This window comes from Ranitomeya imitator, chromosome 2, assembly GCF_032444005.1.
Source record: "Ranitomeya imitator isolate aRanImi1 chromosome 2, aRanImi1.pri, whole genome shotgun sequence".
Lineage (NCBI taxonomy): Eukaryota > Metazoa > Chordata > Amphibia > Anura > Dendrobatidae > Ranitomeya > Ranitomeya imitator.
The window spans coordinates 318,219,530-318,244,784 of NC_091283.1; the positions used below are offsets into that span (position 1 = coordinate 318,219,530).

Genomic DNA, 25,255 nt, shown 5'->3' on the forward strand with positions numbered 1-25,255 from the left:
AGGCTGTGCCGAGTTGCATAGGGAGCGTTAGGCGCAATCCACGGCTGCCTCTAGTGTTGTTGGAGAGGATTAGGGATTGCGGTCAGCAGAGTTTCCACGTCTCAGAGCTCGTTCTATGTTTTTGGGTTTTGTCAGGTCACTGTATGTGCTCTGACTTCTATGTCCATTGTGGTACTGAATTACCAAATCACAACAATAGTCTTTACTGGCTATTAAAATAGGGGGACCCCACAAAAAATGATGTGGGGTCCCCCTATATTTTATAACCTGAAAGGCTACGCAGACAGCTGCGGGCTGATATTAATAGCCTAGAGAGGGGCCATGGATATTGCCCCCCCCGGCTACAAATACCAGTCTGCAGCCGCCCCAGAAATGGTGCATCTGTAACATGCGCCAATTCCGGCACTTAGCCCCTCTCTTCCCACTCCCGTGTAGCGGTGGGATATGGGGTAATAAGGGGTTAATGTCACCTTGCTATTGTAAGGTGACATTAAGCCGGGTTAATAACGGAGCGGCGTCAATAAGACGCCTATCCATTATTAATCCTATAGTAAGAAAGGGTTAATAAAACAAGCACACATTACGAAAAAGTATTTTAATATTCTTCATTTCACCATACTTTAGCACCTGCAAAAAACGTAAAATAATAAACCGTATACTACCTGTCCACCGTAGTCCAATTAATAACGAGTGTCCCACGACGATCTCCCCTATAGAACAGTGACATCGGGTGATGTCACTGCTCTATAGGACCCTCAGTGACACAGTGACAGGAGACAATGGCTCCTGCAGTGCATCACTGAGGTTACTAAAGTTCAAAGTGTCATTTTATGGCAATTGCTGCGTGGGAAAATTTCTCACCCAGCAATGCTTCAAGTGAGACTAGGGACTATTTTTTTTTTACAGCGGCGGAGGAATACAGTGCGGAAGGATACCTTCCTCCCATCATTGTGTTTCTGGAGCCCCTGGAGAGCGGTCGCATCAGCTGATGCTGCTGCTCTCCACGGGAGATCGTCGTGGGATACTCGTGGATTTCTGCGGACAGTGAGTATATTGGTTGTTTGTTATTTTAATCTTTTTTACAGGTTGACACTGGCTTCGAGGAACAAAGTGACAAGAGATGGTGAGTATGTACTCTATGTTTAATGTACTGTATGTCCATATGTATGTATTGTATGTAATGTACTGTATGTGGTATGTATGTATGTAGTATGTATGTAGTATGTATGTATGTAGTATGCATGTAGTATGTATATAGTATGTATGTAGTATGGAGTATGTATGGAGTATTTTTTTTTTTCATTCAACACATTAGCCGGATGATGGGACTACTACTGTCCTATCATTGGCTAATGTTTCAATCACTGTCAGTGTAGCAGGCATCATCCGATGGGACTTGTAGTTCCATTGGACGATGCCTGCACACAGGCAGAGACCCCTGGCACACACGCACAGAGCCCCAGCACACACGCACAGAGCCCCACGGTCACGCACAGACACCGCCTGCAAACACACGCAGTCTCCACCCACGCACCGCCCACACTTCATTATAGTGCATAATTGCACTATAGGAACTTCCAATTCCGATATCACAAAAGTATCGGAACTCGGTATTGGAATTCCGATACAGCAAATATCGGCCGATGCACGATACTTACATTATCGGATTGCTCAACACTAGCAGTGACCCAATGAAGTTCAAAACAAAAACGTGTTTAATGTCCAAAAAGAAAACTCACACAATGCACAGCAGGCTGTATCCTCCGGATCGCAGCCGGGAAAACAAAAGACAGTCAGGGTTCGGATGCCGTGAGCGACCACACGACTCTGCATGCAGGTGCCAGACCTTTTGGCTCCGTTTGGCCCTGTGTTGTCTCACACAGAGAAGGCTCTGCAGACCGACTGCTCTGTCTGCCAGCAAGCTCAACACTGACACACCCAAACTCTCCTGCAGGGTTTTATTCTTTCCTACAGACTCTGTGGCCATGGACCACTTATAAGTTCTGGGCTGGAGGAAACGGATCGGCCCCACTGCAGTCCGTTTAAAAAATAAAAGCCCATACATGGTTTTCCTGAATAATTTCTTGGTCAAATAACTTGACCAAGTTCACACTCACTTTTATTCTGTCTTGTGACTCACAGGCAACCTGCTGTGAGCACAGGGCACTCCAGCAGATCTAATACTCTTCTGAGCACATCCTGGTAAGACTGGCGTCACACTTAGCGTATGAAAATAAATTCTATTTTTTACAGACCAAATAAAAAAAAAGTGTAGGTTAAGTGTTTTTGAATATCCATATTGAATCAGGAGCCCCCTATAATGCTCCATACAGTTCATGATGGCCCCATAAGATGCTCCATATTATAATATGCCCCATATAATGCTGCATAAAGGTTAATAATGGTCCCATAAGATGCTCCATAGACACATTTGCCCAATATAATGCTGCACATATGTTGACTATGGCCCCATAAGATGCTCCATAAAGATATTTACCCCTATGGGAGGTGGAGCCGCATATTCATTACTGTAATGAGCGGTACCATGTGACCGCTCAGTACAGCAAGAAGCTGGGGCGCCGGTGAGCCAGGGATCTGCAGGTACCACGCCAGGAGCAGTTGAGTATAATTAGACAGCCGCCGCTCCCCCTCCCCTGACGACCCCTGGGTATGACTCGAGTATAAGCCGATAGGGGGACTTTCAGCCCCCAAAAATGGGCTTAAAATCTCGGCTTATACTTGAGTATATGCAGTATACAGTCACATATATATATTTCAGAGCTAGATAGCAGAAAAGACGGTAATTCAATTGCCGGCTTTTGCTATCTCCTTGTCAAACCCGACAGGATATGAGACATGGTTACATAGAGTAAACCATTTCAGATCCTTTATTTTTTTACATATTCCTTACTACTAATGTTAGAAGTGTCTGTGTGCAAAATTTGATGGCTCTAGGTGTTAAAATAAAGTGTTAAATCACGTAAAAAACTGGCGTGGGCTCCCGCGCAATTTTCTCCACCAGCGTGGGAAAGCCAGTGACTGAGGGCAGATATTAATAGCCTAGAGAGGGACCATGGTTATTGGCTCCCCTTGGCTAAAAACATCTGCCCCCAGCCACCCCAGAAAAGGCACATCTGGAAGATGCGCCTATTCTGGCACTTAGCTTCTCTCTTCCTACTCCCCTGTAGCGGTGGGATATGGGGTAATAAAGGGTTAATGTCGCCTTGCTATTGTAAGGTGACATTAAGCCTGGTTAATAATGGAGAGATGTCAATAAGACACCTATCCATTATTAATCTAATAGTAGTAAAGGGTTAATAATACACACACAAATTATTAATAAAGTATTTTAATGAAATAAATACACACATGGGATTTAAAAATCTTTATTATACGCGTAGTCCACCTGAAGACCCTCGTTCTGTAAAAAAAATAAAATAAAAAAGCAACAATATACATACCTCTCCGGCGTACAGTCATGTCCCACGCTGTAAATCCATCTGAAGGGGTTAAATACAATTACAACCAGAGCCTGCTAATGCAGCTGTTGTTCCTGGTTGTAAAAACTGGGGAATGAATGGAATGCAGGGGAATGTAGCATATGAACTCTACCATGGGAAAATATTCTGAAAAATTCACGTTTTGTTTCCCATAGACTTGTATTAGCGCCGCATTGCATCGGATAGACTTCCGTTTCATCCGTTTTTCACCGGATCCGACAAAAATTGACGGTCCAGCGGCCGGACACAACGTACAGAGGAACGTTTTTTTGTTCCAGTGAAAAACCTGACGGCGCCGGAATGGGCGCCGTCCAGCTTTTCTTACAATGGGCACCAGATATGTCACATGACGGTATCCGGAGTCGGGCTTCCGCCCTGTTCTCTCTCTCTCTCTCTCTCTCGTTCTCTCTCTCTTTTTACTATTGATGCTGCCTATGCATCATGACGATCGGGAAGGCTGCGGGGGCCGCCGGAAGGTGAGTATCTGGATCCGACAGAAAAATTGATCCGTGGCATCGGTTTTTCCACTATTTTCGCCTGATCCAGGAATCTGTTCTGCCGCCGGATTATACCTGACGGAGTGGAATGGATGTGTGAAAGTAGCCGAAGACGGGAAACTTTCATATAGACAGCCAGTGGTGATGGAGTCAGTGACCGACTCTGGCCAAATCTGTTTCTAGAGCCGTAGTAGAAGATGAAGATGTCGTCTTCATCATGAAGTAGTTATTTCTCATGATGCGTGTAATGAATATCTCCTGCAGTATTGCTAATGCCGATTCCAGGGTCGGTAAATGAGACGAGAATTAGCGTTATGGAAGATGAGTCTATGAGAAACGTATTCAGCTGCCGACTCTGAGGAGGAAACTGCTTGTTGTCTGTGGCCTAAATATATAGGATTTATTAGTAGATGTAAAGAAGGAAACTAAACACTGTAAAGTAATAAATCTCCTCATATGTTTCCCTCATTATCTCCAGTAATTGTATTATTACACAGGATTCTTATGATGTTACATCGGCTCATCTTCTCATTCAGGTCTCTACAATATCGGATCCTCTCAGTGAAGCTCTTCTACAAAAGAACATTTTTCTGATTTGCCCATCAAAGATGGATATGGACAGAGACAAGATGGCGGAGAGGATATTACACCTCACCCTAGAGATCCTCTTCCGGGTACTGGAGAGGTGAGAGATTCTGATGACGCCACATTACATCATTCTTATCTATGGGAATAACAGATGGACAGAACTGGAGAGGTGAGGACTATGGAAATGTCTGTAGTGAGATTTATTAATGTGTCTCTCCATTACCAGGATTACACAGTGGTGAAGAAGACCTCTAGTGATCGCTGTCAGGACCCTGTGTCTGAGGGATGGGGAAGACCACTGAGCCCAATCACGGGGCCTCCACCTCACCCCCTGATCCATGAGGACATCAATGACCAGAAGATCCTAGAACTCACCTACAAGATGATTGAGCTGCTGACTGGAGAGGTGACACTGCTGGGAATGCTGGGACATTATACAGTAACACTATGAAGGGATCGGGGGATGACGGTATCATTATATGTGTCAGGTTCCTATAAGGTGTCAGGATGTCGCTGTCTATGTCTCCATGGAGGAGTGGGAGTATTTAGAAGGACACAGAGATCTGTACAAGAACATCATAATGGAGGTTCCCCAGCCCCTCACATCTCCAGGTAATAGACAGGACTAAATACATACAGCCTATAATTATCTGTATGTAAAGAATGAATTCAGTCCCTGTATGTTTCCTCCAGTTCTGTCCAGTAAGAGGACAACACCAGAGAGATGTCCCAGTCCTCTTCCTCCACAGGACTGTAACCAAGAAGATCTCAATGTTCCTCAGGATCATCAGGTAGATGGAGAGAAGGTGTCAGGAGATCTCAATGATGTCTAGATACGGCGCCCCAGGGTCCTGGTCGTCACAGTAATGTCGCATTCCTATCGGGGAGAGTGATATTACGTTTGGAGGCAAAGAAGGATAACTGCATCCAGGTATCACAACCATGCAACACCATTCACACTCCAGGCCACCAGGGTGGGCTTTTGCTCTATTTATTAGGCCACTCCCCACATATAGATATGTAACTAGTAGACTGGAGGGAAAGTTAGACAGTTCCAGACAGTGGTTTGAGGAGGACAGAAGGTCCACGGAGCTGTGCATGCCCTTAGAGTTGCAGCTCCCAGAAGCAGACACTTTGAAGGAGGACTTTATTGTAGCGAGTGTGAAGGAAGTCAGAGCAAATGAGTGGATACCAGAAGGGGACCAGCCCTGCACAGGCTGCCTCCTTCTGAGGCGCAGAATCCCGGTAGCCGGAATACCGAGGGAGTACGGACCTCTATGCTTTACTCCAGAGACAGGCAGGACAACTAATTCCACATTACTTGTCCGACCCACACCCATGAGGCATGGTGGTACCCCTCAGAGGCCAGGGCATGCTAGAGTCCCTGTAAAATGCATCAAGCCACCAGTCATACAGGTTTTAGCCTATCCAACCACGGGGGACAGAGAGAGAGACATTACATCTGTGAGGACCTTATTTGAAGCTAATGCAGTAAGGGACTACACCATTACAGCGCAAGGGAAGGCTACTGATTTCCACCTGGATAAGGGGACTCTGGACTTGCCTCCAAACCGGCCGGACTCTGCCTGCCCTGTGATCTGGTGCTCTAGACTGCGGACCCCTGAAGTCTTCAGTAAACCAGGTAAGAGACTGAAAACCTGTGTCCTCGCTCTTTAATGCACCATTCACCATCTTCCAACCACATACCGGGAAGCACTGGGGAAACACTTCACCTGTGGGAAGGTATACCATCTAGCCGCCATAACATCACCCCAGCGGACCCCTTATAGCAGCGTTGGTCACCCTGACCGAATACCACAGGTGGCGTTATGAACATAAACTCTTTTCCACTTTAAAGACCTTTCCCCATTTATACGGACACCTGTGGGCCACGGACCAGGTCGCCACCGTGACATTCCCCCTGCGAACTGACAGACCTGGTACCGAGTACCCCTTTTGCCCCGTGTGGGTGATCTATAGATGCCGGTGAAGGTCTTGTGCTCAGTCTTGTTTTATCCACCAGTATTATATGTTTTATACTTGTTTAATAAGAACGGTGGAGATGGCAGGAATAGAGCTGATCATAGATTGGACTTCTCCATCTGTCGGTGATTTTTACAATATTTGTTTCAGGGTGAAGATCTGACCCATATTAATACTACAGAGACATATGTGAGGGGGGATGAGCGGTGTGAAGAGGAGATTCCTACATATGGCTACCCAGGTGAGTAGTAATATACGGGCTCTTGGTATTTTTTAATTCATTCTTAGTTTTACACTGTGTCCCACTATAGGACAATCATTTTGTGCATGCTGATCACTTCTATACACTGATCTGAGAGACTTCTTGATCATCACTGCGCATGACAGGAAGCCTCTCAGGTCTGGAGACCCGGATGTTGTCATGACTACATCGGGTCTCTATGGCAGCGATCGGGACCCTGCGTCATGCTACATGGTCTCCTATCCAAAGGCAGAGGGGCTGTCAACCCCTGTAGTGAGGGATCAGTGACCTGTCATAAGCCAATACAGATGAATATGTAATCAGAGCACCACATAGAGCTCCGCCCACAGCCCCGCCACGAAGCACGCGAATCTCATTAGCTGAAAACTACAAATACAGATTAAACAACAACCACAAGACGGATTTCATCACCAGGTATCAGTGTAATCAGTATAACGGCACCGACCTGACAGTGTCTGTAGCCACTGAGCACAATCCTGCTGACAGGTTCCCTTTAAGACATCTCCGCTCTGCACTATTATATGCAGTTCTCTTTAAATGTGTAATATTTCTTCTTGAAACTCATCTGACAGAAAATATTGGAGCTTCCGATAGTTTAGATTGTGAAGTCACCGAGCCCCGTGCTCTAATTACCCCAGAGAGGTTTCACCACTAGCTGCTCATTTATTACTGATGGAGACTGTTCAGATTGAGCATTTCAGTAGATGTTATTGTCTATAGTCAGTTTTTGATTACAGTAGTGTCCAGAATCCTCTGATTTAACCTCTTCCAGTTTTGTGTTCTTAATCAGGCCCCATTTTTACAATCTATTTCAAAAACCTGACCGTCACATCCAAACATAGACTAAGTGTGAACAGGTGCTGAACCTAGAGTTGCCAACTCGTATACAGTCAAGTAAATAAGGCAGCACACTGCAGCGCTAAAACATGCAAACAAGAAACATGAAAATTGAACTGCATTACTGCACTAGAAATATGAAAATGAGAGCGTTTAGCGCATAAAAATGGCCAATTTTATGTGTACCTGGTAGCCACTTTACGGCATCTCTCTTATACCAGGTCCTACACTTGCCTTTCCTCAATGAGAATAAACGTCTCCATCTGAATGGGTACCTGTGAAACCTCTTCTTAGACTAAAATTCTCTCTCTCTGTGGAGGGGTATTGGACCTGCTGTAATTAAAACACCTGTGGCTAGGAGGCGGAGTGCTCGATCAGAAGGCTAAAGAATACATTTCAAAAACCTGACGTCACATCCAAACATAGACTAAGTGTGAACAGGTGCTGAACCTAGAGTTGCCAACTCGTATACAGTCAAGTAAATAAGGCAGCACACTGCAGCGCTAAAACATGCAAACAAGAAACACGAAAATTGAACTGCATTACTGCACTAGAAATATGAAAATGAGAGCGTTTAGCGCATAAAAATGGCCAATTTTATGTGTACCTGGTAGCCACTTTACAGCATCTCTCTTATACCAGGTCCTACACTTGCCTTTCCTCGATGAGAATAAACGTCTCCATCTGAATGGGTACCTGTGAAACCTCTTCTTAGACTAAAATTCTCTCTCTCTGTGGAGGGGTATTGGACCTGCTGTAATTAAAACACCTGTGGCTAGGAGGCGGAGTGCTCGATCAGAAGGCTAAAGAATACATTTCAAAAACCTGACGTCACATCCAAACATAGACTAAGTGTGAACAGGTGCTGAACCTAGAGTTGCCAACTCGTATACAGTCAAGTAAATAAGGCAGCACACTGCAGCGCTAAAACATGCAAACAAGAAACACGAAAATTGAACTGCATTACTGCACTAGAAATATGAAAATGAGAGCGTTTAGCGCATAAAAATGGCCAATTTTCTGTGTACCTGGTAGCCACTTTACGGCATCTCTCTTATACCAGGTCCTACACTTGGCCATTTTTATGCGCTAAACGCTCTTATTTTCATATTTCTAGTGCAGTAATGCAGTTCAATTTTCGTGTTTCTTGTTTGCATGTTTTAGCGCTGCAGTGTGCTGCCTTATTTACTTGACTGTATACGAGTTGGCAACTCTAGGTTCAGCACCTGTTCACACTTAGTCTATGTTTGGATGTGACGGTCAGGTTTTTGAAATGTATTCTTTAGCCTTCTGATCGAGCACTCCGCCTCCTAGCCACAGGTGTTTTAATTACAGCAGGTCCAATACCCCTCCACAGAGAGAGAGAATTTTAGTCTAAGAAGAGGTTTCACAGGTACCCATTCAGATGGAGACGTTTATTCTCATCGAGGAAAGGCAAGTGTAGGACCTGGTATAAGAGAGATGCCGTAAAGTGGCTACCAGGCACACATAAAATTGGCCATTTTTATGCGCTAAACGCTCTCATTTTCATATTTCTAGTGCAGTAATGCAGTTCAATTTTCGTGTTTCTTGTTTGCATGTTTTAGCGCTGCAGTGTGCTGCCTTATTTACTTGACCATTTTTACAATCTGACGTGTGTCACTTTATGTGGTGACAACTTTGGAATTATTCACAAAGGATAATAGAAAACAAATGGATCTTACAAATTGTTTTCCAGCTTCTCACAATACCCTACATACGATTGTACACTACTCTCTGGGCACATGGCCGTGTTCAGAAGGGAAGGAGCGCCATTTACCTGTTTGACTGCAGATCTAGCTGGAATAGTTTGCAGACACAATGTATTGGGAGCACTGTTCGTGGTCAACTGGCAGCTCAAAAGATCTCCACCATGAACATGCTTGGCACTATCTTCTCTGCTTTCCATATCCCAAGGATCGCCTTGCTCATCGCCCTTTAACACCATTACATGGATCTGGACTTACACTGGGACCCCTAGGCTTGGACCATGGTGTTACCTGCTATTCTGTGGTATTAAATGGCAAGAACAATAGTCAGGTAGCTGGGTCACAACCAGAAGGACAGAATACAGAATCAGAAGACACACGAGTAGTCAGTAAACGGGCCACGGTCACAACAGGAAACAAATACACAAGCCGCAAGTTGAGCACAGAGGACTGAACCAGAGGAGAACAACGCTGATTCTGGCAGATTCTGGCCATGTGCTTTGAGCTTTAGTAGGGTGTGGTACTTTCCAATTGGCTGAAGTAGGGAGCAGATTACTCCAGCTGGACAGCAGGAACAGATCCCAGATGAGATTGGACACACCATATGCAGAAGCCCTAATATGACTAAGGCTGGGGTCACATTGCGTTTTGGTCAGAGCGCTAACGGACAGCGTTGCACGGCGAAATTAACGCCATGCAACGCGTCCGTTAGCGCTCCCATTGCCCGCAATGTACCAGCGCATTGCTAGCGCGTGTCATTTTCGGCACGCGCTAGCGACGCACCGGTCTTTTGTAGCGCGCCTCGGACGCTGCTTGCAGCGTCCGCGGCGCGCCCAAGGTCCGTTCCCCGCTCTCGCAGATCGGGGATCTGCGAGAGCGGGGACGTTAACGCGACCCCGAAACGCGACCCTTTAAAAACATTGCGTTAGCGCAATCCGCTAGCGCTAGAGCTAAACGGATTGCACTAACGCAATGTGACCCTAGCCTTAATGACACAAAACTAGAATAGTCAAAATCCCCATAAAGTGATTCCATTTTATAAATTAATTCACTGAGGGTTATCATCTGTACATATGTGGTCAAAATTGTTGGTACACCTCGTTTAATGACAGAAAAACCCACAATGGTCACAGAAATAACTTGAATCTGACAAAAGTAATAATGCATAAAAAATCTATGAAAATGAACAAATGAAAGTCAGACATTGCATTTCAGCCATGCTTCCACAGAATTAAAAAAAAATAAATAAAACTCATGAAATAGGCCTGGACAGAAATGATGGTACCCCTGAAAATAATGTGACAAAAGGGACATGTTAAATCGGGGTGTGTCCACTAACTTGCATCAGAGAGGTTTACAGTCTTAGAATCAGTGAGTGGCCGGTATATAGGGCTACAGATACTCACTGTGCTGTTTGGTGACATGGTGTGTATCACACTCAACATGGACCAGAGGAAGCGAAGGAAAGGGTTGTCTCAGGAGATGAGGTCTAGCGTATGTTCGTCTGTGTGGGTGGCTGTGGAGGACCACTGAGTGAATCCAAAGGATGAAGTAAGGGCCAGGAGGGATATTAGGAAGTTATAAGGGTTGAAAGTTGACCAGCGATTTTTTTCATTTTTACAATAAAATTTACAAAACCATTTTTTTAGGGAGCACATCACATTTGAAGTGAGTTTGGGGGGGGGTCAAACTGACGGAAAATACCCAGAAGAGACACAATTCTAAAAACTGCACCCCTCAAGGTGCTCAAAACCACATTCAAAAAGTGTATTAACCCTTCAGGTGCTTCACAGCAATGAATGGAATGTGTAAGGAAAAAATAAACATTTACTTTTCTTTCACAAAAATTTTCCTTCAGACGTCATTTTTTTTACTTTCTCACAGGGAACAGGAGAAAGTGGACCATACATTTTGTTCTGCAATTTCTCCTGAACATGCCGATACTCCATATGTGGGGGAAATCTACTGTTTGGTGCACGGCAAGGCTCAGAATAGAAGGCGTGCCATTAGACTTTTTGAATGTAAAATATGTTGGAATAATTAGCGGTTGACATGTCGCGTCTTGAGAGCCCCTGATGTGCCTAAACAGTGGAAACACCCCACAAGTGACACCATTTTGGAAATTAACCCCTTAGGGACCTTATCCAGATTTGTATTGAGCACCTTGAACCCGAACCCACAGGTGCTTCACAGAAGTTAATAACGTAGAGTTGTGGAAATAAAAAAAACAAAACGTTTTTCACTAATCTTTTTAGCTCTATGTTTTGCATTTTCATAAGGGTAACAAAAGAAATTGTTCCATACAATTTGTTGTGAAATTTCTCCTGAGCACACCGATACCCCATATGGGGGGGAATACTACTGTTTGGGCGCATGGCAGAGTTTGGAAGGGAAGGAGCGCCATATTGGAGAGCAGATTTTTCTGGAATTGTTTGTGGGTGACATGTCACAATATCAGAGACCCTGACATGTCTAAACAGTGGAAATCCCCAACAAGTGACCGCATTTTGGAAACTAGACCCCCCAAGGAACTTACCTAGATGTGTGTTGGGCACTTTGAACCTCCAAGTGCTTCACAGAAGTTAATTACGTAGAGCCGTGAAAATAAAATATATTTTTTCCACAAAAAATTATGTTTTTGCCCTCATTTTTTTCCAAAGGGTAACAGGAGAACGTTGTTGAGCAATTTGTCCCGACTATGCTGACACCCCATATAGTAACATAGTGTGGTTTGGATAGTAACATAGTAACATAGTTAGTAAGGCCGAAAAAAGACATTTGTCCATCCAGTCCAGCCTATATTCCATCATAATAAATCCCCAGATCTACGTCCTTCTACAGAACCTAATAATTGTATGATACAATATTGTTCTGCTCCAGGAAGACATCCAGGCCTCTCTTGAACCCCTCGACTGAGTTCGCCATCACCACCTCCTCAGGCAAGCAATTCCAGATTCTCACTGCCCTAACAGTAAAGAATCCTCTTCTATGTTGGTGGAAAAACCTTCTCTCCTCCAAACGCAAAGAATGCCCCCTTGTGCCCGTCACCTTCCTTGGTATAAACCGATCCTCAGCGAGATATTTGTATTGTCCCCTTATATACTTATACATGGTTATTAGATCGCCCCTCAGTCGTCTTTTTTCTAGACTAAATAATCCTAATTTCGCTAATCTATCTGGGTATTGTAGTTCTCCCATCCCCTTTATTAATTTTGTTGCCCTCCATTGTACTCTCTCTAGTTCCATTATATCCTTCCTGAGCACCAGGGGTAAACCACTGTTTAGGCGCATGGCAGAGCTCGGAAGGGAAGGAGCGCCATATTGGAGAGCAGATTTTGCTGGAATTGTTTATGGGTGACATGTGACATTGTCAGAGCTCCTGAGGTACCAGAACATCATAAGCCCCAAAAGTGACTGCATTTTACTAAATACTTCCCTGAATGAATTCTTCTAGTGGTGCAGTGAGCATACTGACACCACAGCTGTTCCATAGAAAAATATACCATTGGGAAGTGAATACAAAATAATTACATTTTTACCACTAAAATGTCTTAATCCCAGATTTTACATTGGAAAATAGGTAGATGGGTAAATGGTCACTACACCCATAGATGAATTCGCAGAGGGGTGTCATTTCCAATTCCCAGAAGGGTGTCATTTCCAAAATGGGGTCACTTCAGGGGGATTCTGCTGGTAAGGCATTTTGGAGATTCGCTACGTGCCAGAACAACAGAATCTCCCATTTTGGAAATGACACCCCACTGGGAATTCATCTATGGATGTAGTGACCTTTTACACTACATGGATGATTTTCAGAAACATATAGTGCCCCCGGAAATTGTTAAGCCGGCTCTACTCAAATGTGTCTGTCACTAAATAAACCAAATGCTTGAATGTCAAAACAGATTAAAAACGTGGTTCTTTGTGGAAGATTATAAATCAGTCATGGAGGCATAAGGCCGGCAATGATGGGCATTGTGGGCAATAATAGCGGGTATCATGCCTCATTCCTCTCTTGGAACATACACGACATCTTCTCTGGGGGATCTTTCTTGTTTCAGTTGCTGGAATGAGTGCAATAAAATGTCCTTCAGTGAGTCTTTTGACATCCTCACATTCTAAAGGATTGGCGGGGACAAAATTTTCAAAAACAAGATTTTCAATGACATTTTCCTGATAATCAAGGAAAGTATCTGCATTTCCAGCTTTTTTGCATAGCATAAAATAATTATATGTGGCCACCTGAAACAAATAAATGACTAACTTTTTATACCAGGTATATGATTTTCTTGATACCTGGTATGGCTGTAGAACACGGTCCACACACCCCTCGTTGCTCGGGTTTTCCTGAGCACGCTCTGGTGATCTCCGAGTATTTGTTAGTGTTCGGAGGTTTAGTTTTCATCGCAGCAGCTGAATAATTTACAGCTAGTAGCCAGCCTGAGTACATGTGGGGGTTGGCTGGTTGCTATGGAATCCCCACATGTAATCAAGCTGTCTAGTAGCTGTAAATCATTCAGCTGCAGCAATGAAAACTAAATCTCCGAACACTAACAAATTCTCGGAGACCACCCGAGTGTGCTCTGGAAAACACGAGCAACGAGTATATTCGATCATCATTAGTTGACAGACACAGGTTTTGGAGTAGTGAATCGCTGTTGATCTGCAGTGGCCCTCGTGGCATCTGTGTGGATTGAGCTCAGGATAAAAATATATTTTTTATCTGTAAACTTAAGGGCAAGCAGCTCTCCATTACGTAAAGCCCCTGACTGCCCCTTTCAGACTATTTCATTGACCAATGATTGTGGAAACCCCTGACCGTTTTTGTGAATAGTCACACAAGCTCCCATGTTCTGTTCAACCAATCTTTTAAATAGGGGTATGCTGGTTTAGAAGTTGTCAACATACAGATAGTAGCCTTTTTTTTTATAAAAAATGGAGTTAAAAATGTTTTTTCCAGATGTCCCCAGATAAGTAGGGCATCCTGGTGGGTTTACTTGACTATCTTTCCCCTCATAAATGCGAAAAGCTGTTGTGTATCCGGTTGAACTCTCGCACATGTTATAGAGCTTTATTCCGAACCTTGCCCTGTTAGAAGGAATAAATTGCTTGGGGTGCAGTCTTCCTTCGAATTTTACAAGGGACTCATCAATGGAAATGTTTTCTGTTGGGGTGTAGAGCTTTAAGAACTTTCTGTCAAGTCTTCGATGATGGGTCTGATTTTGAATAGTCTGTTATGTTCTGGGGTATTTCTGGGCAGGTATTGACTGTTGTCGTTCAAATGCCAAAATCACATGAGCATTTCATAACGGGTCCTAGGAAGAACAGCAGAAAACATTGGGGTGGCTTGGACAGGGCGGTTGGACCAATAGGACCGAATGCTCGTTTTTTTAACAAGCCCCATAGCGAATGTAAGTCCTAAAAAAGTTTTCATTTCTAGGACATTAGTTGGTGTCCATAAATTTGACCTAGCAAAATAGAATCGTGGATTCTGGCTGATGAATTGGGACATATATGAATTTGTTTCTAGGACAATATGCTCTAGCAAGGTAATAGAAAACTCTGACGTGATGTGACTGACATGACCAAATTATTGTCGAGTCAACTGAGAAAAGCCTTATTTCATTAGCCTAACCCTATCAGTAACCCTAACTTTAGCCCCAACACTAACCCTTACTATAGCACTAACCCTAACCTGTCTTATCTGTTTTTTTTTTTTACTTTATAATAAGATCACTGACTGACACAGCTGTTGCTAGCAGCTCTTGTAACACTGTTTCTCCTCTAATCTCTCGCTGACAGGAGATCTGAGGAGAAACAGCGTTTTTATGAGGCAGGTCGCCCGGGGAAGTTCGTTGTTACAACAAACTTTCCTAGTGATTTGTCTCATTGGCTGGTGTGATGCTGACATCATCAGGACCTGAATCAATCAGATCTCGATGAGGTCGGGGGTCACAGTAAGCTTTGTGCTCTGGAGTCGTTATAAGGTACGTGGGGTTCCCAATGAGCACAAAACTGCCGACCGTAGACAAACGGTAGATAAACGTCGGCGCTAGCAGGGCTTTGTGCAGCGCCGATGTTTATCTACCGTTGACGGTCACGAAGCGGTTAAGTTAAGGGTACCATCATTTCTGTCCAGGCCTATTTCATGAGTTTTATTTTTTTTTTAATTCTGTGGAAACATGGTTGAAAAGCAATGTCTGACTTTCATTTGTTCATTTTCATAGATTTTTGGTTTATTATTACTAATAAATAGTGTTGAGCGATACCGTCCGATATTTGAAAGTATCGGTATCGGATGGTATCGGCCGATATCCGAAAAATATCGGATATCGCCGATACCGATATCCGATACCAATACAAGTCAATGGGACACAAATATCGTAAGGTATCCTGTAATGGTTCCCAGGGTCTGAAGGAGAGGAAACTCTCCTTCAGGCCCTGGGATCCATATTCATGTGTAAAATAAAGAATAAAAATAAAAAATATTGCTATACTCACCCTCGGACACGCCCTGGTTGTAACCGGGAGCCTTTCTTCCTAAGAATGAGTGCTTGAAGGACCTTTCGATGATGTCGCGGCTTGTGATTGGTCGCGGTAGCGTCATGTGACCGCTCACGCGACCAATCACAAGCCGCAACGTCATCGAAGGTCCTTAACGCGCTCATTCTTAGGAATGAGCGCGTTAATGACTTTTGATGACGTCGCGGCTTGTGATTGGTCGCGTGAGCGGTCACATGACGCTACCGCGACCAATCACAAGCCGCAACGTCATCGAAAGGTCCTTCAAGCGCTCATTCTACCAAGGAAAGCATGGCGGTTGCAGCGGTGACAACCAGGGCGCGTCAGAGGGTAAGTATTTCAATATTTTTTATTTTTATTCTTTATTTTACACATAAATCTTACTCCCGATACCGATTCCCGATATCACAAAAATATCGGAACTCGGTATCGGAATTCCGATACCGCAAATATCGGCCGATACCCGATACTTGCGGTATCGGAATGCTCAACACTACTAATAAAAGTAGTAAAAATAATCCCAAAATATTCTTTAACTACGTAAATAGTAAGAAACTAAAAAATGATAGTGTTGGCCCCCTTAAAAATAGTCTGGGTGAAATGATCGATGAGGATGAGGAAAAAGCCAATATGCTAAATGACTTTTTTTCATCAGTATTTACACAAGAAAATCCCATGGCAGACAAAATGACTAGTGATAAAAATTCCCCATTAAATGTCACCTGCTTAACCCAGCAGGAAGTGCGGCGGCGGCTAAAAATCACTAAAATTGACAAATCTCCGGGCCCGGATGGGATCCACCCCCGAGTATTGCAGGAATTAAGTACAGTCATTGATAGACCATTATCTGTAATCTTTAAAGACTCCATAATAACAGGGTCTGTACCACAGGACTGGCGTATAGCAAATGTGGTGCCAATATTCAAAAAGGGGACAAAAACTGAACTCGGAAATTATAGGCCAGTAAGCTTAACCTCTACTGTGGGTAAAATCCTGGAGGGCATTCTAAGGGATGCTATAGTGGAGTGTCTGAAGAGGAATAACCTCATGGCCCAGTATCACCATGGGTTTACTAGGGACCGTTCATGTCAGACTAATCTGATCAATTTCTATGAAGAGGTAAGTTCCGGACTGGACCAAGGGAACCCAGTGGATGTAGTGTATATGGACTTTTCAAAAGCTTTTGATACGGTGCCACACAAAAGGATGATACATAAAGTGAGAATAATGGGGATAGGGGTAGATATGTGTAAGTGGGTTAAGATCTGGCTCAGTGATAGGAAACAAAGGGTGGTTATTAATGTTCACCAAACACAATGAGTTTGTAATGAAAGCCTTGAATTTTTGTCTTACAAGAAACGTTTTCTCCTTTGATAAAAAAATCTACCACCAGCTCAGGGGCACTGCGATGGGCAGCCCTTGTGCGCCCTCGTATGCAAATTTGCTCCTGGGCTGGTGGGAGGAGACAATTGTGTTTGCTGATTCTTCCTCATACCCAGATGACAGAATTGTTCTATGGCTTAGATACATAGACGACATTCTGGTCATCTGGAAGGGTAACATCATTGACTTTGGCCAATTTGTTGACAGTCTAAACCAAAATTGCATTGGTCTGCACTTCACTTTTGAAGCCAATCCCTCTAAATTGGCCTTTCTGGACATATGTATTGCTAAAGACACCAATGGAGCCATCATGACTAGCACACATAGGAAGAGTACAGCAACCAACTCCCTCTTGAGATGGGAAAGTAACCATCCTGTCCCACTCAAGAGGGGTATACCCAAAGGTCAATACTTGAGAATGAGGAGGAATTGCTCAAGTGTGTCCTCCTTCCAAGAACAGGCAAACGATCTACGCACCAGATTTCTAGAAAGGGGGTATCCGGAACATGTCCTGAATAAAGCATATAAAGAATCAATCAGGAGAGAGAGAAGGGATTTGTTAACCCCAAAACCGAAAGAGGAAGATGACCCCACTATTCGTTTCATCACTAGATTTTCAAACGGTGCCAGAGATGTCAGGAACATTCTCCAGAGACACTGGCCCATACTCATGATGGACAATGACATTAAAGATCAGCTTTCCTCTTCTCCTCAAATTACATTCAGGAGGGGTAGGTCGTTGGGTGATAGGCTGGTTCACAGCCATTATCAGGCGGCTCCAAAAACTCACTTTTTGTCAAGTCAGACTAAGGGTTGCTATAAGTGTGGTAGGTGTAAGGCCTGCAAATCTGTACAGCCTGGAATTTCTTTCTCTGGTACTATTGCGGGGATTACATACCCCATTCGACATTTTATAAACTGCAGCACCAGAGGGATTGTTTACAAGGCCACATGTGAATGTGGTATGGAATATGTGGGCAAAACGAAAAGGGAATTCCGAAAGCGAATTGGTGAACATGTCCGTGACATAGTCAACAAAAGGGACAGACCAGTCGCCAATCATTTGAACCTACATCACCAGGGGGAACCTGACAAGATCAAATTCATGGGCATAGATAAGATTTTACCACCAACAAGGGGAGGTGATTGGGATAAACTAATACTGCAGAAAGAGAGCAGATGGATTTTCACTTTGAAAACAGTACGGCCAGATGGTTTAAATGAACAATTGTCATACAGCTGCTTTTTGTGAACCCATTCTATACATAACCCCCATCACCCTTCGGATATCTTTCCAACCTATCCACTCTTCCCATTCTCTCTTTAGGGTCAGTTTTGAGGGACAGCCACCGTTGAGTGGGGGCGCCTCTTGCGCAGGATCTCTTAGGGTGCCAACCTCCACGATAGGTAGGATTCACAGAGGGACACGTATACTATCTCACTCGTATACCTTTTTAGTGGTGTGTACCCTACCTTACCCCTCATCTCTGGTTACACTAGTTGTTCCACCTCTTACATAATTTCTGTATCTAATGTAGGGTCCCATAGGGTCAGATATATAGGGACAGCCGCCGTTGAGTGGGGGCGCCATTTGCGCAGGTCTTTAGGGTGCCAACCTCCGCGTTAGGTAGTATCTTATTAGTCCAGGATGTACTAGGGGGCAGTGTAGTCTCTCTCTCTTTTTTGAGGCGGTGGTATCTCTCACAGTTTTTTCGTTTTTTCGTTTTATTTTTGTAATTTCTCGCACTTGTTTGTTTTACATTTGCAACCAAGTGCTTTTTCTTTTGTGTTCCATGTCTCTTTTTTTGAACCCAATATTTGCCTTTTTTGATCCTATAATTAATCTTTTGATATCCAAAATGCATTTTCTGGCTTATATAGTCTATGTCTTTTGTTTTTTGTTTTTTGTCTTTTCTATTCAGTATCCACTCTTTTTGCATCTTCGTAAAGAAGCAGAGCCTGAATCATGCCGTCAGGAGTCTATGGAAATTTTGGTTGTTTACGTTCACCAACATTTTTTCCCCTATCCCCTTGTCTGTATGTATTTTTTCTAGAATCATATGGGTTATGGTTTAGTTTTATAACTACAGGGTAGACCACAGGTTATGCCCCTTTATCTATCTCCATGGGGACTTTTCTGTGGTCTCAAGTAAAATATACAGACAGGGGATTAGTCCTATAGATTTGCTTTGTTAGAGTTTTTTTCTTAGGGACTACTTATAAATAGGCGACATTCCATATTCTCACCTGTACATCGTTAGGACAGGAGTGTGGTGTGTTGTTTATTTGCTCAGCCCGGTATGTCATACATAGCCGCATTATTGGCGCTCTGGTATATGCGCTATACAAAGGCGGCTATGCATTCTGGGCACGATGAATGGGTCGGCGGTCAGCTGATCTTCTGTGCCTGCTGACCTGTCAACTTTACACGCAGGCGCACTATCGTGCGCTCCACATATGCGTTCCAGCTGAAGAGGCGCGCAGGCGCCAGCTGGTTTCAGCGTCTGACGTACTTCCGGTTTGCGGACTATTTGTAAAAGACACAGTTGGGGACCAGGTAACGCAGCTCTTGCCACTGCTTACACTCCCCTGATGAATCCATGAAGATAGGATGAAACGCGTCGGGAGACGCTATAGAAGCTCACCACCCGCTCCCTTATTTCTGAAAGCGCTTTGAACCTTGCTTGGATATGGTACAGCCTTTCCGGGAACTGGGTGAGATCTAACCATATCACCGCTCTATATTGCGAGTAACGCTGCTGATGTTTAACCCCTGGCTGCTGGTATAGGCTACACAGGGGGCGCGTTGTCTCTCATTGCAGGTGAAAGTATGTGGCTGTATACTTTGTCGGTTTAGGTTTTCCTTGGTCAAATGAGGCAAGTGATAGGCTGTGAGCCTGCCATCATATAGGTACCTAGGCACGTTATTCGCCACTATGAGCTTTCTATATACCTTTTGCTGCTATTTCATACACTGATGTCAACAGGCTGTCTTATGTCATTTCTGCTACTATTTCAGCATAGCATAACATATGATAGAACTATTGCACACTGCTGGTCTAATTAAGTATCTGATGGGTTATACTCCATCTACTTTGTATAGCATGCGGTGTTAGTGTTCAATATCTATCGATATCTCTCACATACCCCGTTGTACTAGTTTGGGGGGGGGGGTTTTGCTTATACCTCCTTCTATATGCTGACATGGTTTAATTACAGCATCTGTGACCATTATCTGGCTTGCATTACTAGAATTTACATCTAGTTTAGTGTGGTGATTCGTTTTTTACATTTGCATCGAGTTTTGTATTACTCGTATAAAATTACGTTCACACACTCTTTGGGATAGCTCCTACGAGAGCATTCTTTGTATTGGCATCAGTAGTTTTTTATCTTCCCTTTTTTCCCCTTTATTTGTGTCTTGTAGTGTCATGTTCGTTTTTTTCACTTAGGTGTTTTTTGTGGGCACTTTATATGTTTCTCATTTGGAGATAATAAAAGTTAAGTTTTAGTCCATTGCTATTATATATTTTCATTTTTTGTGGATTTTTTCCTGCTACGGTATATGGTTATTAATGGAGCACACTCAGACTGGGTAGCGATTAGCAGTGGGGTACCACAGGGGTCAGTATTGGACCCTCTTTTTAACATATTTATTAATGATCTTGTAGGGGGCATACAGAGTGGAGTTTCAATATTTGCAGATGACAATAAACTCTGCAGGGTAATCAATAGAGAGGAGGACAATTTTATATTACAGGATGATTTATGTAAACTAGAAGCTTGGGCTGATAAATGGCAAATGAGCTTTAATGGGGATAAATGTATGGTCATGCACTTGGGTAGAAGTAATAAGATGTATAATTATGTGCTTAATTCTAAAACTCTGGGCAAAACCGTCAATGAAAAAGACCTGGGTGTATGGGTGGATGACAAACGCATATTCCGTGGCCAGTGTCAGGCAGCTGCTACAAAGGCAAATAAAATAATGGGATGCATTAAAAGAGGCATAGATGCTCATGAGGAGAACATAATTTTACCTCTATACAAGTCACTAGTGCGACCACACTTAGAATACTGTGCACAGTTCTGGTCTCCGGTGTATAAGAAAGACATAGCTGAACTAGAGCGGGTGCAGAGAAGAGCGACCAAGGTTATTAGAGGACTGGGGGGTCTGCAATACCAAGATAGGTTATTACACTTGGGGCTATTTAGTTTGGAAAAACGAAGGCTAAGGGGTGATCTTATGTTAATGTATAAATATATGAGGGGACAGTACAAAGACCTTTCTGATGATCTTTTTAATTATAGACCTGAGACGGGGACAAGGGGGCATCCTCTACGTCTGGAGGAAAGCAGGATTAAGCATAATCACAGACGTGGATTCTTTACTGTAAGAGCAGTGAGACTATAGAACTCTCTGCCGTATGATGTTGTAATGAGTGATTCATTACTTAAATTTAAGAGGGGACTGGATACCTTTCTTGAAAAGTATAATGTTACAGGGTATATATACTAGATTCCTTGTTAGGGTGTTGATCCAGGGAACTAGTCTGATTGCCGTATGTGGAGTCGGGAAGGAATTTTTTTCCCCAGTGTGGAGCTTACTTTTTGCCACATGGGGTTTTTTTTTGCCCTCCTCTGGATCAACATGTTAGGGCATGTTAGGTTAGGCTATGGGTTCAACTAGATGGACTTAAAGTCTTCCTTCAACCTTAATAACTATGTTACTATGTTAATATATTTTGTCAGATTTTGCTCCAGGAGACACACATCGCAAATTAAGTGGATTCTTCTCACTATAATATTGCTAAATACAGAGATCCTAAGTGTTGTTTGAGCACACTGCAAAACTCAGAAGTGAGAGTGGATTTTGCTGGACTGGTTTATAGAAACTCTGTTACTGTTCAACAGCCTTTGAGCCACTAATAGTGTGGGAACCTCTGTTTTTCCATTGACAGATGATGGACCTGAGTGGGGACTTGTTTTTTGTGAGATGAGAATTGGTATTATTTGTGCCTACATAACATTGATTGGTTTCTTTTTATTCGATGTTTGGGAGGTAGAATGAACAAACAGTTGAACACCACACACTACTGGTTCATCCAACAAGGTTTTCTATTAGACTGTGAACTGTCATTTTCTTGGTAAATAATTTTTTTTGCATAGCTTGCCATTTTTAATTTTACAGTTTAAGTAGAAATGTTCAATAATATAAAACTCAAGGATATTTTATTAAAAAAAATGTTTTTTATCTTAGCAGATGACTGTACCAGGAGATCAGACGGACAGTTAACATCTTCAGTTTTTAAATCAGATGATCTTGAGATCCTACAACATGCAACTGAGGGGATTGCTGTAACTTCAGATCTATCATCATCCATTCACAGCAACGATCTGTCATCTTATCCTATGAAACAGTTCCCATCTTCTGATTCATTACTGACTACTAAGGAAAATCAAATTCACAAAAGAGGCATTAAAACACAAACTGCTCCTAAAGCAAAGAAGTCATTTTCATGTTCAGAATGTGGGAAATGTTTTAACAAGAAATCCAATTTGGTTAATCACCATTTAACTCACACAGGGGAGAAGCTTTTTTCCTGTTCAGAATGTGGGAAATGTTTTAAATGGAAAATAGATCTTGATCGCCATAAAATAACCCACACAGGGGAGAAGCCTTTTTCCTGTTCAGAATGTGGGAAATGTTTTAACCATAAATGGCATCTTGTTAGTCACCAGAGAACTCACACAGGGAAGAAGCCTTTTTCATGTTCAGAATGTGGGAAATGTTTTGCACGTAAGTCACTTTTTGTTAACCACCAGAGAGATCACATAGGGGAGAAGCCTTTTTCCTGTTCAGAATGTGGGAAATGTTTTAACCAAAAATCAGATTTGATTAATCACCAGAGAACTCACACAGGGGAGAAGCCTTTTTCATGTTCAGAATGTGGGAAATGTTTTGCACGCAAGTCAAATTTTGTTAACCACCAGAGAGCTCACATAGGGGAGAAGCCTTTTTCCTGTTCAGAATGTGGGAAATGTTTTATCCAGAAATGGCGCCTTGTTAGTCACCAGAGAACTCACACAGGGGAGAAGCCTTTTTCCTGTTCAGAATGTGGGAAATGTTTTAACCACAAATGGCATCTTGTTAGTCACCAGAAAACTCACACAGGGGAGAAGCCTTTTTTTTGTTCAGAATGTGGGAAATGTTTTGCACGTAAGTCAATTTTTGTTAACCACCAGAGAGCTCACATAGGGGAGAAGCCTTTTTCCTGTTCAGAATGTGGGAAATGTTTTATCCAGAAATGGCGCCTTGTTAGTCACCAGAGAACTCACACAGGGGAGAAGCCTTTTTCCTGTTCAGAATGTGGGAAATGTTTTAACCACAAATGGCATCTTGTTAGTCACCAGAAAACTCACACAGGGGAGAAGCCTTTTTTTTGTTCAGAATGTGGGAAATGTTTTGCACGTAAGTCAATTTTTGTTAACCACCAGAGAGCACACATAGGGGAGAAGCCTTTTTCCTGTTCAGAATGTGGGAAATATTTTATCCAGAAATGGCGCCTTGTTAGTCACCAGAGAACTCACACAGGGGAGAAGCCTTTTTCCTGTTCAGAATGTGGGAAATGTTTTAACCACAAATGGCATCTTGTTAGTCACCAGAGAACTCACACAGGGGAGAAGTCTTTTTTGTGTTCAGATTGTGGGAAAAGTTTTAACCAGAAAGTGAATCTTGTTAGTCACCAGAGAACTCACACAGAGGAGAAACCTTTTTCCTGTTCAGAATGTGGGAAATGTTTTATCCAGAAATGGCATCTTGTTAGTCACCAGAGAACTCACACAGGGGAGAAGCCTTTTTCCTGTTCAGAATGTGGGAAATATTTTAACCAGAAAAGGTGTCTTGTTAGTCACCAGAGAACTCACACAGGGGAGAAACCTTTTTCCTGTTGAAATTGTGGGAAATATTTTAAGCAGAAAGCTCTTCTTGTTAGACATCAGAGCAATCACACAGAGGAGAAGCCTTCTTTATTTTCTTAATGTGTGAAATATTTTATTTGGAAATCAGCTGTTAACCCCTTTCTGACATTAGACGTACTATCCCGTCGAGGTGGGGTGGGCCCCTATGACCACCGATGGGATAGTACGTCATACGCGATCGGCCGCGCTCACGGGGGAGCGCCGTCGATCACGGCCAGCTGTCAGCTGCCTATCGCAGCTGACATCCGGCACTATGTACCAGGAGCGGTCACGGACCGCCCTGGCACATTAACCTCCGGCACACCGCGATGCCGGCGGTACAGGGAAGCATCGCGCAGGGAGGGGGCTCCCTGCGTGCTTCCCTGAGCCCCCCGCAGCAACGCGATGTGATCGCGTTGCTGCAAGGGTCTCCCTACCTCCCTGCCAGCTCCAGGCCCGGATCCAAGATGGTCGTGGATCCGGGTCCTGCAGGGAGGGAGGTGGCTTCGCAAAAAACAAAACCTCACATGACTCTGTGGACCAAAATATGGAAAAATTATAGCTCTCAAAATGTGGTAACGCAAAAAATATTTTTTGCAATAAAAAGCGTCTTTCAGGTGTGTGACGGCTGCCAATCATAAAAATCCGCTAAAAAACCCGCTATAAAAGTAAATCAAACCCCCCTTCATCACCCCCTTAGTTAGGGAAAAATTAAAAAAATGCATTTATTTCCATTTTCCCATTAGGGTTAGGGCTAAGGCTAGGGTTAGGGCTAGGGTTAGGGTTGGGGCTAGGGTTAGGGTTAGGGTTATGGCTAGGGTTAGGGCTAGGGTTAGGGTTGGGGCTACAGTTAGGGTTGGGGCTAAAGTTAGGGTTAGGGTTGGGGCTAAAGTTACGGTTAGGGTTTAGATTACATTTACAGTTGGGAATAGGGTTGGGATTAGGGTTAGGGGTGTGTCTGGGTTAGAGGTGTGGTTAGGTTTACCGTTGGAATTA

General features: G+C 43.4%; 1 protein-coding gene across 2 annotated transcripts in view; it reads left to right on the forward strand.

Annotated features, from left to right (window-relative positions):
* The window catches only part of LOC138663456 (oocyte zinc finger protein XlCOF7.1-like), a 61,862-nt gene extending 36,818 nt beyond the window's left edge, over positions 1-25,044 (forward strand). Inside the window, exons 2-7 of one of the 2 annotated variants that reach the window (XM_069749666.1) lie at positions 4,534-4,682; positions 4,812-4,991; positions 5,074-5,197; positions 5,279-5,376; positions 6,719-6,809; positions 22,560-25,044. In XM_069749666.1, the coding sequence (XP_069605767.1) occupies positions 4,968-4,991; positions 5,074-5,197; positions 5,279-5,376; positions 6,719-6,809; positions 22,560-24,253 (2,031 nt within the window). In that variant the 5' untranslated portion in view covers positions 4,534-4,682; positions 4,812-4,967 and the 3' untranslated portion in view covers positions 24,254-25,044. The remainder of the gene's footprint in view (positions 1-4,533; positions 4,683-4,811; positions 4,992-5,073; positions 5,198-5,278; positions 5,377-6,718; positions 6,810-22,559) is intronic. The other variant, XM_069749667.1, reaches the window with a different exon arrangement.
* Positions 25,045-25,255: the final 211 nt, after the last annotated feature.